The sequence below is a fragment of the Mesoplodon mirus genome, assembly GCF_964341445.2.
Source record: "Mesoplodon mirus genome assembly, chromosome: 4".
Classification (NCBI taxonomy): Eukaryota; Metazoa; Chordata; class Mammalia; order Artiodactyla; family Ziphiidae; genus Mesoplodon; species Mesoplodon mirus.
In genome coordinates this window covers 20250322-20269687 of record NC_138979.1, presented here as the reverse complement: position 1 = coordinate 20269687, position 19366 = coordinate 20250322, and the positions used below count along the sequence as shown (strand labels likewise).

General features: G+C 37.1%; 1 protein-coding gene across 2 annotated transcripts in view; it reads right to left on the bottom strand.

The window, feature by feature from the left end:
• The window catches only part of UPF2 (UPF2 regulator of nonsense mediated mRNA decay), a gene marked incomplete at its 3' end in the record, with an annotated part of 98385 nt that overhangs the window by 29828 nt on the left and 49191 nt on the right, over positions 1–19366 (bottom strand). For both annotated transcript variants that reach the window (XM_082619792.1, XM_082619793.1), the window contains exons 10-15: positions 13061–13174; positions 10850–10966; positions 5899–6084; positions 3578–3781; positions 2584–2859; positions 72–255 (exon numbers count right to left, since the gene is read on the bottom strand). In XM_082619792.1, coding sequence (XP_082475918.1) covers positions 72–255; positions 2584–2859; positions 3578–3781; positions 5899–6084; positions 10850–10966; positions 13061–13174 — 1081 coding nt within the window. The remainder of the gene's footprint in view (positions 1–71; positions 256–2583; positions 2860–3577; positions 3782–5898; positions 6085–10849; positions 10967–13060; positions 13175–19366) is intronic.

Here is a 19366-nt window from a genome sequence, read left to right as displayed (position 1 = left end):
ATTATAAAGCAAATTCTAGAAACGATCTGTCAAATACCATCTTTATTTTCTCTCTGTAATTAATTGCTTACCTAGTTTTATTAAGAATTCTCGTTCCAAGTCGTGTACCTGCCTGATGGATTCTTCCAGAGAATTACAGAGTTTGATCTTTGGTCTTAGCAGTTCTAGTGTGTCACTGATCATGTAATCTATGTCAATAGGAAATGGATGGTCTTTTGTCCAAACCTCCAAACTTTTCTTCCACCAAACATAACGCTGATAACAAATGAAAAATAAATTTAGCTATAAGAAATTAATAACAAAATATTTAAAATAATCTGTATTGTGACATCACCTAATTATAACAACTAAAGAGTTGTACAAGACACCTACCATGTTTATTAATGGTCAACAGCAGTGATCCTAGCACGTTTATTTCCCTCCATCTATATGTTCCTAAGCCATCTGGTGACTTTAATTTAAATATATTTTTTATTGTAACTGTCATAATCTTTGTTTAAAGGCAAGGAAAAATTATAAATAAATAAAACAGCAAATAAGTTTTCAGGTACTGAAACCAGGCAGAAACTCCACTCCCAAATCCCAAATAGGGCTTAAATATTTAATTTTACAAAAACAACCAAATTCAAGGCAACGGTTTTGATAAATTATAATTATTTTCTCTATACTACCTGCTTTGATTTTTTTAAAGAGTCAAAGCATCTGAAGATAGGGTTTTTGAATATATAAAAATCAGTAATCAACAAGCATTTATTGAACATCTACTGTGTATATGGCACCATTTAGATATTTTCCCTCGTCTCCTAGCTTGGCTCCTTCATTCTATTTTGTACTTGTAATTCTCAAGTTTAACTAAAAAGCACAACCCATGAATTTACTTGTATATAAACAGGTGTTCCTCTGGGTGTTTAATCTTCCTGTCCAGTTTCTTCTAGGTCTTTGCTACTCAAAGTGTGAGAACTCAGAGCTTATTAGACATACAGAATCTGAGACGTCCCCTACCCTAGGCCAACTGAATCACAGTGTGCATCTTAACAATATAGCCAGGTGATGTGTGTACACACTGAAGTTTAGAAGCACTGCCGCAGGTGAGCCTTTCTATCTGCCTTCCAATATGTAACTGGACACTGTGTTACAGGCAGCACACACTGACTGCATCTCCCAGGCCTCACTCACTTCTTACTCCCGTGCCCTAAGTATATCCCTGCTACACATTCCTGCTATTAATCAATGTGGAAAATACTTTTGTCTCTTTCTACTCCTGAATATTTCTGAGTGGCTCTTTTCTCTCTGCCAGTGATGTTAGAGTGAGTACAAATAAGAACACTCTTCTGAAAGGGATCCTGCTTTGGACGCTGATAATGATAACTGATATTCTGCAGCAAAACTTTGGTTTTAAATACAGGCAGTCTCCAACTTAAGGCATTTCTTACATGGAACAGAGAATCTGAGTCTCAAATCTTCAACACACCTTCCCCATTTTTGGCTCATCAATTCAGAAAACAAGAGAGTAACAAGTTACCCTCTAACGCAAAGATAAAGTAATAGGAGAAAGTTACAAACAGCTCTTCCCCAAGAGTAGTTACCCCCACTTAACACCAGCTACTACGTGGATGTATTTTTGACACCTCAAAGTTGTAGTTTTAAATTTATTTTCTTTGTCAGTGGGTAAACAAAAACAACATAACAGATTAGATAGAAAGGAATGATCAAATAGAACTGAATGGTACCACTGGTACTTTATTTCAGTAACATCTGGAGAATTTGATAGTGAGCTATTCCCCCTAATAGTACTTATAACATTGTGTTTGATGGGAAATAATGATTAGGTTCCAGACAACCAAGCTACAGCTAACTTTTGGAACATGAACTGTATAGAAGCTGTAGAACTGTCTCTGTATTTGTATCTGAATTTAATTTATACTGTACTTGCTCTAAATCACCAGTTTACATAAGTAACTTAAGATATGGAAAGCACAACCCAAGAGTTTAGCAATGAATGAACAAATACTTCTTTCAGTGTTAATGATGGGTCTTTTTTTAAAATTTAGAAACAAGAATTTTAGATATAAAACCAGAACACAAATGAGTGAGAATGTTATCAAATGCATAAATATTACAAGTAATCTGATTCATGAATTACATACCAAATACAAAATAATCCATACTATACCAAATTTATAAACTGCACCAAAATAATTCCCAAAATTAATGATCATCAATTATAAAACTTAAAATGTAATCAGAATGTTTATGATAGAATTCATCATACATATATTTTTTAACTTTTTCTTTCTTTTTTTTGGCCATGCCGTGTGGCATACAGGATCTTAGTTCCCTGACCAGGGATCGAACCTGTGCCCCCTGCAGGAAGCACAGAGTCTTAACCACTGGACTGCCAGGGAAGTCCCCATCATATATTTTAAAACCTCTAAAGCTAAGTATACTTGCAAGAATAAATCTTACCTAACTATGAATATATCTTATACATAATATATGAATGCTACAGGGTTTCTTCTCTAATATTTTTGTAACACAAGCAATGCATTAAATGATGCCAACTGCTTATTTCAATTTATATACCTGAAAATACACAAGGAAGCAATCCAGTTTTCGTTTACTAGAACCTCTGTCAAAGTACTGGCCACAGGTATCCAAAATAGTGCACACTAGTCTAATCCTGAAAAGGTGCTCGGGAGGGTCCAGTGAACTTGGAGAGCCATCAGGGTTAACACCAAATGAAGTAAAAGAATAAAGAGTTCTAAAAATAACAGCCGATTCCACCATTCGGTAATTATAAAGTTCCCCTAAGAACTTGGCACTGCTGATACGTCTCTGATTAAATTTAGGTTGATTAACCTAAAGGGGGAAGAAAAAAAAAAAGCAGATTTCCATTAAAGAATAGCAATGTGTTTGAGAAGAGGTAAAATTCTCCTATGTCACTTGACAACATCACTCACTGAACAGAGAAAAAATAATGGGTTCTTTTCTTATATTCTAAGAGGTAGTCACTTCTGGGTATCCTTTTTCTCTAAGAAATGTCTACCTTTAAAATGTTTTAATAAAAAGAACATGTTAAGTATTAAATTTAATATTAAGCTATTGTTAAATGAATTAAGTTTATAAAACAGTTAAAATGTAATTCTCCCTATCAGCCCTCTGTAACTTATTTTCTCTGAAATCCATGAATTAAGGAAACAACAAGCATATAGAAAGAGGGAAATTCTTACAGAAATTCTTATCAAATGATTACCAATTCTCCTAATTAATAAATTTATGAATTCCTATAACGTGAATGCCAATAGTAACCAGGAAATAATAAAAATTTACTATACTCTTCTAAAATAAGCTTAACTGAGCTTGAAGAAAAGGCAAAAAATACTTCAGCATTAGCCTGAGAGAAGACTAGGAAATCTGACACAACAGGGTTTATTAAGAAATCATTATCTTCAAAAAAGTAATAGTAAATGACACCATATGGGGAAAAGAGGGTTTTCAAATCCTTATTTTTCAATAATAGGACTTAAAGGCTCTCTAAATTGTCCACAGATTCCAATTTGCTGCAGGTCTTCGTTACCTCCATTCCTAATCGAATATCTTCTAAAACTCCATCCACAACATGGATTCCAACATCCTCCTGGTAGAGCACTAGTCCTGCTAAGAGGTTGGCTACACAATGAATGCTGTTGTATTTCACATTCCAGATGTTTATCATACAACAAATCACATAGTCTTTCACTTCTTGGTCCTGCCAAGGCAACTTTCGCATCTGTCTCAAAACCTAAATGAAGAGAATTTTGTTTAAATTACTAAGATAAGCACTAAGTAGTCCAAAATACCCTATAATACAAATATTTTATTACGATTGTACAGTCACAGAACTTTTGAAATGGAAAATACTTTATAGATTCTCTACCAGCCTCTTCACTTTAGAGACAGGAAAAATAAGATTTTTCTAATTATTGGTAAAATTTATTCACATTTTCCCTTTATCTTTCCATAACGCCCTTAAATTTCCTAGAGTTTCCAGGACTTCAATCAAGCTAACAGTATACACTCATACTCAGGTCACTGAAAGAAATACCCAAGATTTAACAAAAATAATGTTTTCTTTTGTGCATCATTTGATGTAAATAACCTCAGACACTTCTTTTTATAAATGAAAAATTTCCAATAACGAAATAAACCCAAGGTCATCTGGTTAAAAGATCCCTTAAGATGGAGGACACAGGACTTCCCTGGTGGTCCAGTGGTTAAGACTTTGCCTTCCAGTGCATGGGGTACAGGTTCGATCACTGGACAGGGAGCTAAGATCCCACATGCCTCGAGGCCAAAAAACCAAAACATAAAACAGAAGCAATATTGTAACAAATTCAATAAAGACTTAAAAAAAAATGGTCCACATCAAAAAAATCTTAAAAAAAAGAAGATGGAGGACACAACATCAAGACTGACATCACACAGTTTCCTTGCATGTAAAGGGGGGATGATAGGCACTTACTCCATAAGTCTGGTCTAAGGGTTAGACAAGTTAAAGTGCATGAAGTACGTAGGAATGTGTCTGGCACATTACAAGCACCCCATAAAAGTTAGCTATTACTTTCAAAATCTCTACTGGTAATGAGATAATCAGCAGAGCTCTAGTCATCATCAAGTTCTTTCCATTTTTATTCTGAAAGAAAATGGATACTGTTGGCAGAATGTAAAGTAGTCCTTTCATCTCTATTCTATACCCACAATCCACCTTTCAAGCACTAAATATGTTCTCATATCAGCTTCAACGGAAACGTTAACATCATCTCAAATGCATAAGCATTCCATACTCTTCAAACTTTTAGCCAATTCTAAAACAGCTTTCAAATCCTGTTGTCTTAAACAACTACTGTCTCTGGATCCCTGAAGGTGGCTTCAATTTTTAAAGTTGTCCTCATTCGTCATCACCTTCTACCCCGCCCACCCATGACACATGTATTATTCCATGACTCTTATCCTCCCCATAGGTTTCCTCTGTCCAGAAGTTAATTTGCTTCAATTTTTTTTTCCTGAAAAGAAAAAAGTTCCATACCATGTTGTTTCAACTTGTAGAGGTGACCAAAAAATGTTTACTCAACACGTCTCACTTAAAAGTGAAGGTTCTAACAAGGTAACTACAATAATTAAGGTAACAGGTCGGTGGTTCTTAACCTTTTCTGGAAATTGACCCCTGCTGAGAATCTAAAGAAAGCTACAGACCCTCTTCCGGAAAAATACAGACAGGCCCAGAGATTCAATATCATTAAGTTCCAGAGGATCACGGGCCTCTTAAAGCCTACTTAAGGTTAAGAACCCCTGTACTGAAAGCAAAATATTTAAAGGCAAATTCATTACAGAACATCAGAGACAAAGTAATAGTTTCAAATGTACACACAGCAGCAACATCAAATTTAGAAGAATTACCATTTTAATTAGAATAAGAAGTTACTATCATAAAAGGAAAATAAAACATATGTCCCATACATTATGTATCATCGTATGAATTCCTTCTTGTGATGACTTGTATGGAATCAATCATAATGGAACTTGGGATCTAATCCTACCTCTCCTAAACTCCACTGCTGGGACTTTAACAATTCTGCTTTAATTTCTCCATTCAAAAAATGTGAATAATGCAAACTACTTACATTTCCTGTCTATACTTTGTGGGGCACTGAAGCAACTGATAAACAAGCTGATCTAGGAAAACTGAAATATATGTCCTTGACCTCAAACAATTTGGTGCAGGGCTAGAAGGCAAGTGCACTGCAGTCGGTTCCATTATCATCAGGATGAAAAAGAATTAATTTGGTTGAATGTTATATAAGCTTAGCACTACCACAAATCTCAAGTTGACTACTGTTCTATGATTTCATTAAGATTTACCTTCTCAGTGGTAACCTTGGAGAGATCCTTGTACAAAAGTTTCCGGACATATTCCTGGAGAGGAGGACGTTTCTTTTTCACTGTTTTTTCAGCTGGAGGTGGGTTGCAGTAGTAATATGCATTCTCCACCATTGTGACATATCTTGCATCGAGATGCATCGCTTGTTTCTTTCTCATCATTTGTTCCTAAAATAAAAAGTCTAGTCAAAATACTTTCATTCTGGGACTTCCCTGGCAGTCCAGTGGTTAAGACTCCGCGCTTCCAATGCAGGGGGCATGAGTTTGATCCCTGGTCGGGGAACTAAGATCTCACATGCCGCGTGGTGCGGCCAAAAAAAAAGAAAAATACTTTCATTCTAAGGTTTCTTTCTTCCTAACTAAAGTTCTACTCTCAGTGATAAGATTTCAAGACAAAGGGCTAGAAAAGGGAAAAAACAATTACTAGGTATTTCTAAGAGTATGCAAGCATACTAATTGTTGTATCACTAATCATGTTTTTAGAACAAATTAGTCCATAACTGCTTGGTCTTAGGCCTTGTCCAATAAAATACTCAGAGAACTCTGCTACAAACATAACTTGACTTATAACTCTGCCAAACTATATGAACTCTACGTAAAATAAGGCTTATATACGAGTGACTGAAATTAAGGACCAACAATATAAATAAAGGGGTGAATGCCTCTGGCTGTTCCACACACAACAGCTGAGAATAACCTTATTCTGAGAGCTTGTGCCATCCAATATTGTACCAGGTAAATCTGACGTGTCTCTATAGACAAGAAAACTAAAAGCCCCCAGTGTCACAACTTGTCCAGAGCCCTCAGCATCAGCTCCAGGAGATGATTAAAAGCAGTCAATCATCATCTACTTCAGGATCCTCAACCTCAGCACTAACAGACGTTTGGGACTGGATAGTTCTTTGTCGGGGTGTGTCGGGGGAGGGTGTTCTGTGCACTGTAGGATGTTTTGCAGCAACGTTCACCTGTACCCACCAGATGCCAGTTGAGAACCACAGACTGATACTGTTTAAGGTCTTCAAACAGTACTCCTAGTTCTTAAAAGAGCACCACACTAAGTATTAAGATTACTGAATTTATTCAGCCATTTAACATTTTACTTGGCACTTACTATGTGCCAGGCACTACGCTAGGTACTGGAAGTCACCAGTGAACAAGGCGGACATGGCTCCTACCTTCATGAAGCCTAAGAGTCTGGCGCAGGAAGACAGAATAAACAAGCCAACAAATAAACTAACAACCTTTTAAATACTAATTGTGAATAGTGTTATGAAGGAAAATAACAAGACCCTAAGATGGAGAGTAATGAGAGCCCACTCTAGTCGGGGTGGGTTAGGGACGGCCTCTCTGCAAAAGTGACATTTGAGGTGTGCTCTGAAGGACAAAAGGTTGAGAAGAGACACAGAGAGAGCACCTGAGGCAAAAGCAACAGCAAGACGAGAGGCAATGAGGAGAGAAGGATCTGTTACAGGAACTACATGAAGGCCAGCGTGGTGCCAGCATGGAATGGCGTGAGATCAGTTCTAAGGAGTGAGGAGAGGCTCGGTGAGACCAGATTCTGCAGACCATAGTAACAATGCTGGATTTGAAGCCTGTAGAGGGAAAGCACTGAAGAGCTTCAAGCAGGTGTCTGGACCGGGGTGGCAGGTGGTGGCGGGTGGAGGCAAGACTTCAAGCTTTGGAAAGAAGGCTGTGTCTGCAAGCTCAGGGAGGGCAGGGGCTGCAGCATGTTCACTGATGTAAACCCAGCACCTAAAACAGTGCCTGGCCTAGCACATGGGAGGCTTGGAATTAATGTTTACTAATATACAAAGTAATGAATGAATTTTTTAAAACACATTCAAATCTTTCCCATGGTCTGCCTTTCTATACATGTAAAACCATTGTATACTGGGGGAAATTCTGCTCTTTCATAAGTTCAATTATGGGTATACCAAGTTTCACAATTGTTTCTCTTGTCTATGAATCTGCTAAAGTATACAGGTTGTAGCCTAGCTCCTCTCCTGACCTCTATTTTATAATTTGTGAATGCTTATTAAATGTTGACTCTTCCAGGGCTTCCCTGGTGGCACAGTGGTTGAGAGTCCGCCTGCCGATGCAGGGGACACGGGTTTGTGCCCGGGTCCGGGAAGATCCCACATGCCGCGGAGCGGCTGGGCCCATGAGCCATGGCTGCTAAGCCTGTGAGTCTGGAGCCTGTGCTCCACAATGGGAGGGGCCCCAACAGTGAGAGGCCCGCGTACCGCAAAAAAAAAAAAAAAAAAAAAAAATGTTGACTCTTCCAAACAGAGAGAACAGTTCCATGATTAACAGGGCTAGAGATAATGACCTCACCCTGTAAGTTCTTTGAACAAAACATGATGCAACACTTAACTTTTCATTTGTACATACATAACAGTTTTAAATCAAGACTAGTTTCAACCTGTTTGTTATGTAGACCACTTTAGAACCTTCTCCCCCAACACACACACCAAACTACTTTCTTTTTTCTTTTTTGATGTGGACCAATTTTAAAGTCTTTATTGAATTTGTTATAATATTGCTTCTGTTTTATGTTTTGGTTGTTTTTGGCCTCGAGGCATGTGGGATCTTAGCTCCCCCACCAGGGATGGAACCCACACCCCCTGCATTGGAAGGAGAAGTCTTAAGCACTGGACCGCCCGGGAAGTCCCCACACCAAACTACTTTTAACATCAGCCAAGAATAATTTTAAATGCAAACCAGTTAAAAGGTTATGTGTGTTCCCAAACGAATATGGGTACATTTTAGATCATCCCACAAGCATTCGCGCTTCAAACCAAACTCTCCTCCTCCTCCCTCATCTCTGTGACTGGCACCATCACCCACTCAGATGCTCATGCTGGAATCCGGGGTCTTATCTTAGGGCCCTTTCCCTTCCTCGCCCCTGGTATCTCACCATCACATCTCATCAGTTCTGCTTCCTAAAATTCTTCATACAGCCAGTTTTTATTCCCCACCCCCCCCATCCTTACCATTTCTTCATTGTTTTCCCCATAGGTTTTGAAAACAGCCATTTCACAGTTCTGTCTACCTCTGGCCTCAGCCACCTCAGTTATCTCCTCCACACCGACCTTTCTAAAACCATAAATCTGATCATACCTATCCTACCTGCTTAACATCCTTCAATAGCTACTCTCTACCACTGGGGGAAATCCCTCGTTCCTTAGCACAGTGCTCACACTCGGGGCTGTGCCTACGTCTCCAGTGTTACCTGCAGTCTCTTGACTCAGTGTATCTCTCTTCTCTGCCTTTGAGACTCAGGTGAGTCTCTAAAATAAACGCCATTTTTTCCAGGAAACCTTTCCTGACATACCAAGACTAGATTAAGCACCTCTTCTATCTATACACATAATACCCTATGCTGACCCACAGTATTATATTGCATCCCCCTCCCTGTGTTCCAACTGTCCATCTGTCTGAGTTATTAGACTGCAAATTCCATGAGGGCAGGAACTATCTTTTTCACTTTTATATCCCAAGGGTCTGACAGAAGAGTCAGACTCAATAAACACTCAATAAACACTGGGAAGTTGTTAGGGAAGATCTCTCCTGACTCATTCAGTCTGGCTTAAGTACTCCCTCCATGAGCCCATAAAATCCTCTGCATACCTCTCTCTGTTAAAGCACTTAAAACACTACACTGGAATTAGCACTAGATATGGACCACTTTGAGGATGGCAACTATGTTTCATTTCTTTGTACTAACTACCCCCAACCAGCCATAACATCCCTGCAGAGCTGAGCTCAGTGCCTAACACATAGGAGAAGCCCCAAAAGCGTTATATGATAAACAAGGCTCCTAACCAGAAAGCAAGACAATCAATGATAAAAGGCTAGCTGCTTTCGCTACAAGAGGGGGAAAGATCCACTGAGTGAAGAAAACCAGTCGGGCAGGAAGAACTCTGGTTTCCAGCAGTGGGATAAGTATCCACACCACCACAACTAGTAAACTTTCCCTAGCAAAAAGTAAACATAGAGGGTTCAATATTACAGATAAAATATAGACATTTTTAAAACCTAAGCTTTCTTGGCATCTCTATTACATTTTCATGTGCAGTGTCTCATTTAACCCTACCAGCTTGAGCCAAAGAGGAGGAAGAATTTTTTCTGTGTTACAATAAAAATTTGAACTTGGAATGACTATTATATGAATAAGCCTAGAGAGAATGTGGAAATAAAGTCCATGTGATGGCCTTCACATTAATATTTTTGTTTACTAGAAATAAATTCCCATGTTTTTTTCATTTTAAATATTGCCAGAGAAGTATTCAAGCTTACAATTAGATTCTAAAAAATAACACACCTAGAGAAAAAGACACAATCAACACGTCTGTAAAAGCAACACTGATGTAATGACAGTCTATTCCCGGGGAGTCCTAAACCAGGGCTAACACTGACACCCTCCCCCACCATACTCTCTCCCCTGCAAAGGCTGCAATCGAATGCATGGGTATTACCAATAAGCATACTAACTTAATTGCTTAATAAACTTGATGGCCATGCTGGCATCCTAATTAGCTTAAGAAATATCTTCTCCCCCAAGTTAATTTTTCAAGCTTATGTTTTATGTTTTCCAATTTAAAAAATTTAAGCTTTATAATTTATGGCACAGTAAAGATGTACCAAGAACATCCACGAAGAGGGCTCTAACACAAGAGTATTTAGAGTACCTGCTCCTCTGCATCGTTTGTAAAAAGTTACCTGGGGCTGAATTTAATCCCCCTTCACAATAGTGTGAACTCACTGGCAGTCAAATGAGAAAAATTCCTACAGCTCTCCAGGAACGGCTGGAGTTCTAGTTCAGGTAGAAGTGTTCAAATGGCAGAGCAAGATAAAAGGAACTCGTCAAAAATTTTAACCCCTGGAGTAAATCAAGAACCTCAACCTCTTGCTAGGATCCTCAAGCCCTTACCAAAAGTACACTGGTCCTCAGGTGAGATTCTGGAGATCTGAAAAGAAATCTTCCACATGTTTCTAGTAGGGTACATGCCATTTCAATATGGTGATGGGAAAAGTCTGATAGAAGCATCTGTAAAAATAATAATGATGAAAAACCACAAAGACAACATTTCAATCCTATTAGAGAAAGAAAACATTATATACCTAATGTGTGCAACAAGTTTTAAAATGTCACTGTAAAAAGAAGAAAAGCTAAACACAACATTGTAAATCAACTATAATTCAATTAAAAACAAAAAAACCTAGTCTACTTTAGATGCCAAGCTTCATCACTGGGTATCTTTGTGTTAGGCCATAAAATTTTATCTAAAAACTTCAGGATATTTAATGTCATTCCTTTTAGATAGATATATGAAAACTAATTTATCAAAGCCCATTTTATATTTATCAGGAGATGCTATGTATTTAAGCAAATGCCACATACATAGCTAACATTTTCTAAATAGCTTTTTGGTTTTGGTTTATATGACATTTACCTTTAAACTTCTGACAACAAAAGCCTTACTGTATGAAATTTACAAACACATTGCCACATTTTACTATTTATCCCTCCAATATTTTTCTGTGCACATTTTCTAAGCCAAAAAAGATTTACACATATCATTTAATAATTTGGTTTCTTTGGGCTAACATGAGTATTTTTCCACATCTTTATTATCCTTCTATGGCATGATTTAAAGGGTGCATAGTACTTATAATATGAACTATACTAAAACTTAACTGATTTTTATTTATGGGACATCCAAATTGTTTACAATTTTTTGCTACTGTAAACAGTGGTGTGACAAACACTCTTGCATATAAATTTGTGCACGTTTATGATTATTTCCTTAAAACAAATGTACAGAAATGAACCTGTGTCAAATAAATGTATATTCTTCCTATATATATCAGTAATTAATACAAAGAAATATACTAATATGTCTAAGTTGGTCATGGCATGATTCCTTTCAATGACAGCGCTGAAAAAACCTTCACAACCTCTCTTAAAATGCTGTCCAAAGTTCCCCTAATGTACTTTGTAGTCTCCTGAGATGCTCCAAGTAGGTTTAGGAGACTTAACCCCTTGAATATTTACAATGATTATTAATATTTTAAATACTCTTAAGAAATCATGCAGTAAAGAAACTTGTTAACTCAGGGTTTTCCAAATGTATTTGAACCCATGAGACCCATTTTGTGTGACATACCTAGTGATATCTCAAAGAAATCAACTTGATAAAAAATGTGTTATTGTTAAGTAATGACCAATTCCAAATGCAGAAGAATTATTTCATCTATGCTGCATCAGCTTTACCACACATAACTAGTTAGTTACTAATGAATTTCTACCTTAAATCTATTGCGGACAAAAAAACATAACCTGAATAATTTCAATTTTTTTGAACTTGCTGATACTTTCTTTTTGGCTGATTTTGGTAAATCATCCATGTGCATTTGAAGAGATTATAAATTCTGATCCTGTTGGGTATAGTGTCAATTAGATTAAGGTTGTTCAATCCTGAATATACTTACTAATGTTGTCTGCCTATGCTTTCAGCTACTAAAAGGTGTTTTCAAGTCTCTCACTGTAATTGTGGATTTATTTCTCTTTCCTTGTCGATTTTTTGCTTTATGTATTCTAAAAATACAGTACTGGATGCATACTGATTCAGGAAGGTAACACACTTTCCTATTAAAAGGACCTCATCATCATTATGAACTATGCTTCTTTATTTCTAATAATGCTTCGTGCCTTAAAGCCTACTTTGTCTGATAATAATAAAACCAGGTGCTTTTACTTATTCATTATTTTTTAGTGCTTCCACGGTATATTTCCCCCATCTTTTTATTTTAGGCTTCCTGGTGTTAGTATTTAAGGGTATCTTCCTTGTAGTCAGCATATAATGTTGTTGTTTTAATCATGTCATATTCTTAAGGCTTTTACTTAATGTATTTTGTCCTTCTAAATTTCATGTAATTACTGTTATAGGTATTTGTATCTACCATCTTATTATTTGTTCTATTTTGCTCATCTGTTTATTGTTCCTTTTTACTCCTCTTTTGTCTTCCTGTAGATTAATCAAATATTTCTTAATTACATCATTTCCCAGCACTTACAAACTGAAGCATTAAAACTTTAGATGTGTCTATTAAAAAATATTTCAAATGATTCACCACTAACCTTCAAACAATGCAGTGTATCATTTTTTGTGAACATCTTAAACTTAGTGAGTTCTCCAATAAAACGAACAGTTTTGTTCTTTGTTTCAATATTGATCTGGTCCTTTTTTCGTACCTACAAATTTAGAGAAGAGACACTGCTTAAATAATTAACATTTTGAAATCTGTGATAAGAATTGTTATTTTAATAAGACTGAATTCACTCTAGATATTTTAAATAAATTTGGGTATAATTTCTTGCTATATTCAAATTATCTTAAGTTAAAGCAAAATAAGCTCTGTAGAACACCAGTGCCAGGACATGCTTTGCAAAACTGTTTCATGGTCAAATAATTTGAGGAAACAATGCATTTCATCAGCCTTAAGAGGCTCTCAAATAAAGAAACCTGTTTAACTTAATTCAATGTTTCTCAAATTTATTTGGCAATTTATTTTGAAATGGTAACAACGACTAGTTTGTTAAATTAATATTATAAGGAATACACTTTAGGAAATGCTGCTTTAAAAATAATAAACACCAAGAGCTCACTTAAGCAAAAATATTAAGGCTCAGTTAGTATAATTATGAACTATATACATTTTTATTGTAAATTCATTAGTACAATGAAATTTCCAATACAATCACTATTTTTTATCAACAGTCACAGTCGTATATCAAAGTTCAAATCCTTTGCAAATATAAGCCCTCTACTTAGGCACATATTTCAAGCAATACTGAACATAACAAAATCCTATTACAACAGTACCATGTGAACAGACACATCACGATAAATGTAATTGGATTTAACCTCAGAATTACAATTTCACCAGAAAACCAAACCTGTAGTCTAGAAGCCTTTTCTATGAACAACAACAGTAATATGGTAGTGCTTTGAACTAGTTTAGTGTTCCTTATTTTTTCAGAGTACTATCCTATCTTATTTGTTCCACATAACAACACTATAAGGAGCAAAAGCTGTATAATTCTGATTTAATAGTTAAAACAACAGCAGAACACAAAGCTGTCAAATGACCTGACCAAGGATCAGTACCAAAACTCCAGACTCTAAACTCATACTTGAGAATTCCATTGCTCTATCATGTGCTGGGATTCAAAACAAGTCCAAACCTCACCCGCATCTGGACAATTAGTAACAATCTTTTACGTAAGTATTAAACTTCTACATAGACAGCTGACACTTAATGGAATTTATCATCTTCCTTTTTAAGGACCTACTTTCTGTAGCAAAAAGAGGTAGGTGTTCACTTTTTAGATCTTCAGTGCTAATTTTTGAACAAAACCATGTTTACTCACTTAAAAAAATCAGAGGAAATTAGAAACTCACTATAACTATATTTAATCTAAGGCATCAATAAAACTGCAACTAAAAATAAAATCACAAAAACTCAACTTACAGAACTTTAATCATGTCATTCAAGCATACAAAATAGCTTTGAGATTAGAGACAAACAGAAAAAACTAGAACTAGATTCTAGTTTAATTAGTCTATTAAACAAACTAATATTGAATAAATTTGACTATTTATTCTAGCCTTGCAATTTAGCCTTCATAAAGGTGTTTTCACAAATAGGTGTTTGATAAGTACTGCATACTGAAAGCTCCTCTTGGGACTTCCCTGGTGGCGCAGTGGTTAAGAATCCGCCTGCCAATGCAGGGGACACGGGTTCGAGCCCTGGTCAGTGAAGATCCCACATGCCGCATAGCAGCTAAGCCCGTGTGCCACAACTACTGAGCCTGTACTCTAGAGCTTGCGAGGCACAACTACTGAAGCCCGCATGCCTAGAGCCCGTGCTCCACAACAAGAGAAGCCACCGCAATGAGAAGCCCGCACACCACAATGAAGAGTAGACCCTGCTCTCTGCAACCAGAGAAAGCCCGCGTGCAGCAACAAAGATCCAAGGCAGCCAAAAATAAATAAATAAATTTATATATTAAAAAAAAGCTCCTCTTATTAATTTATCTTATTTTGTGAACTCCGAGGCAAGTTTAATCTACACTCTAGATTAAGAGGGTAGACTCTGGACCAGATCTGCTAGGTTTAATTCCCAGCTTTATCACTTACTGTTACTTAAACTCTGTGCCTCAATTTCCTCATCTGTAAAATGGAACTAATGAAAGTAACTTATATCATACGGTTGTGAGTCTTAATTAAGTGAACTGATACATACAAAGCACAATCAATAGTGACTGGGACCACGAAGAGTTCACTAAGTATTAGCCATTATTAATACTATCCACATTTGTACACTGTATCGCTAATACACTGACACAAAATCAATATTCACTGAGTGAATAAATTAATGAAAATGCTTAATGTTTATATACATATTGCAGTGACGTGAAAGAGTAAAAGATCTAGTCACAACACCTGAGGTCCTGTGGTCATTTCATGCCATTTGGGGTGGGGGTAGGGGTATATAATCTTGGACAATTCATATAAAACTCCCTGAACCTACTGGCTCACTTGGTAAAATAAGGATAAAAATAAGGATGATGTTGATGGGGCAGTAACGATGATAACTATACTTCACTTGATACTAAGCAATTAATGTCTAGGACAAAAGAGTATACAAACTTTAAAATGATGCTTGAGAAGTGTTTTAAATGATGCTGTAAAATACTTCTGAGTGAGAAATAAAAGTGGGAAATTGTACATAAAATATAAAAGCATCCATAAAAAACTACAGAAGAAAAAAAGTAAAGAAAATATACTAAAATATTAACAAGGTTTCCTTTAAGTGATGAAATTATGAGGTTCCCCCTCCTTTCTTTCTTCTTTATATATTTTCTAAATCACCCACACTGAGCATGTGTTTCTTTTACAGTTAAAGAAATGTAGAAATAGAAAAAGGATAAAGACGCATTTCAAAAGTGATATACTGAAGCTGAATCTTCAGAGGGAGTAGGGCTGGGAAATACATATACATGTTTTTAAAAGTCTCCCTGGGTGATTCTGGATGCGCAAGCTCTTAACAACTGTGCTGTGGAGTTCATACAATTTAAGTATTACAGAGCATCACAATTTACAAAAACATATAACATAGTGTATCATTCACAATTATTCCTAAATATTATTGAGGTTAAGGAGGTACAATCTAACTAACATGACAAGATTATAGAATTTTTAAATGAAGTATTAGAAATCAATTATCTCACTCCCTCATTTTCAGATGAAAAAACTGAAGGCTTTTCAAAAGACTGTGGCATAAAAACAGACTAACTTATTCTGACTCCTCATTTAATATTTTCCAATCTCATTTGTTGACTCTTTATGATCAAATGGTATGTCAAACATTTCTGCAAAAGTAAATACAGATGAATTAACAATGTAAAATTTTCTATATATTTTTAGTTCAATAATGTCTCAGATTTTACTTACATAATCAAATTTAGCAAAAATACTGCTTACAACTCATTTATTAATAACAGCTGGAATTGAGATTACTCAAATAACTAAATTCATATACATTAATAAAAACTCTTCAGATATGTCAAGATACAAAAGTAAGAATTTCCAAGGCCTCTCATTCATTATCCCCCTGGAGGAAGAACCCTTTGTCCCAAACCGGCCCCTCTATAATGTCACCCAAATATTATATTTTCTGTCCTCCATAATTTGCTCATTTTGTTTTACATAAACATTCAATCATTCAACTAATTTTTTGGAAAATCCACTATACTCTAAACACTAAGTAGGCACTGGGTTTATAAACAAGTAAATTTGCCTTCAAAGAAACTTATTTACTTTATTCTAGGGACCACTGATCTCCAAAGTAGGGAGGGCAAGACTCTTGATCTACTGGGGTGTGGGGAAAAAGAAATGTTGAAACATCTATTTATGTTTTTGTTTTTTATCTCATACTTTTAAAGTTATTTTTGTATGTTTTATGATATACATAAAATATCTGGTAGAATTACAAATGCATATAATTTATAAATAAATATGCCTATACTGGGGTATGTGGTCAACTTATTTTACCAACAGAGAGGCTTGATCAAAAAAGTTAGAAGGGGGGCGGGCTTCCCTGGTGGCGCAGTGGTTGAGAGTCCGCCTGCCGATGCAGGGGACACGGGTTCGTGCCCCGGTCTGGGAGGATTCCACATGCGGCGGAGCGGCTGGGCCCATGAGCCATGGTCGCTGAGCCTGCGCGTCCGGAGCCTGTGCTCCACAATGGGAGAGGCCACAAGAGCGAGAGGCCCACGTACCACAAAAAAAAAAAAAAAAAAAAAAAAAAGTTAGAAGGGCTTCCCTGGTGGCGCAGTGGTTGAGAGTCCGCCTGCCAATGCAGGGGACACGAGTTTGTGCCCCGGTCTGGGAAGATCCCACATGCCACGGAGCGGCTAGGCCCGTGAGCCATGGCCGCTGAGCCTGCACATCCGGAGCCTGTGCTCCGCAACAGGAGAGGCCACACAGCGACAGGCCCGTGTACCGCAAAAAAAAAAAAAAAAAAGTTAGAAGACCACTGATTTCAAAAATGTCCATCAGTGAGGGTGATATGGCTACATTTAAATAAAAGTTGTCTTCTCCATTATTAAAGTAGGCCTTGCTAAAAATGTGGAGGACACAGAAAACTAGAAAGGAAAAAAATTTCCCATAACCCCACTATCCAAAGACAGCCACTGGTAGCATACTGATATACAATTTTTTCTAGTCTTTACTTGCCAAGAATTTTAACATAACTATAAATTTATTATGTGTAAGATTTTAGAGCTTGCTTTTTTTCCCCTTAAAAACAGCACTTTCGTAGAGAATGGACTTGAGGACACGGGGAGGGGGAAGGGTAAGCTGGGACGAAGTGAGAGAGTGGCATGGATATATATACACTGCCAAATGTAAAACAGATACCTAGTGGGAAGCAGCTGCATAGCACAGGGAGATCAGCTCAGTGCTTTCTGACCACCTACAAGGGTAGGATAGGAAGGATGGGGGGGAGACGCAAGAGGGAGGAGATATGGGGATATATGTGTATGTGTAGCTGATTCTCTTTGTTATACAGTAGAAACTAACATACCATTGTAAAGCAATTATATCCAATAAAGATGTTAAAAAAAAAGCACTTTATGATTTGAAAACTTTTTGGTAAGTAAGACTTTCTAATGGTTCTATATCATTTCAGCATTGTGATTATATGACCATTTTCTTAATCCATTGTTGCACTTCTAGATTATTTTCCTTTTTTTCCCTATTACAATTCATGATGTGAATAAAGCTTTTGGGGGTACTTAGGATTGTTTACTTGGGACAGATTCCCAGAGTTGTCCACTGTATGAATGCCTCTAAGGATCTTGAAACATACTGCCAAATTCCTTCTCCAAATTCCAATCTCAAGTATATGTGATGGTTTCTCATTGTTATTACCTTCACTAACCTGTTAGTCAAATTGCTTTTTTTTAAATTTTTTCGGGCCTCTCACTGCTGTGGCCTCCCCCACCGTGGAGCACAGGCTCCGGACACGCAGGCCCAGCGGCCATGGCCCACGGGCCCAGCTGCCCCGCGGCATGCGGGATCCTCCCGGACCAGAGCACGAACCCACGTCCCCCGCATCGGCAGGCGGACTCTCAACCGCTGCGCCACCAGGGAAGCCCCAGTCAAATTGCTTTAACTAGAATCTCTTTTGACTACCAGGTGAGATTTCATACTGTTTTGCTAACCAGCGTTATTTCTCAGGTGAGGTTCTTAAGCATGGGACAAATAGGATCAATTGTGACAATATGTTGGAGCTGGATAGAAGCCAGAGATGGGAAACCTGGTGAAACAGCTATTCTCCTAATTCAAGCTACAGAGAGTGAAAGACAGTGGCACTGGGAATGAAGGAGAGACGCTAGCCTTGAGGAGGTGTTTTAGCAGATATATCAATAGAATTTGACAAATTTGGCTCCCGAATGTCAGAAGGGCGAAAGTAGATGTATTTCCCTCAGTGACTAGATAAAATATATTGCAAATTTATAGGGAGAATATAGAAGCCGGTATAAGAAAGTGAAGGATAAAGACATTTTTGAGAAGAAAATGAGTTTTATGGATGTATTTAGCTAAAAGTACATGAGAACTTATTAAGCACCAGGAGAGAGGTTCTGGCAAGAGATATATACGTGAGACTGCTGGGAAATAGATGCCACCTGAACCCCAGGTAAACTGTGTTCCATCATAAAGGAGGGTGAAGGAAGAAAGTCTGGGGAAGCAACACCAACACATAAACTCAGCTGGAAAACAGAGGAAAGGATATTGAGGAGAGTAGTCATAAGTGAGAAGCAGGAGAGAGTGGTGGTAGAGAATAGGTAATTATTATTATAATGGCATCTGTGTGA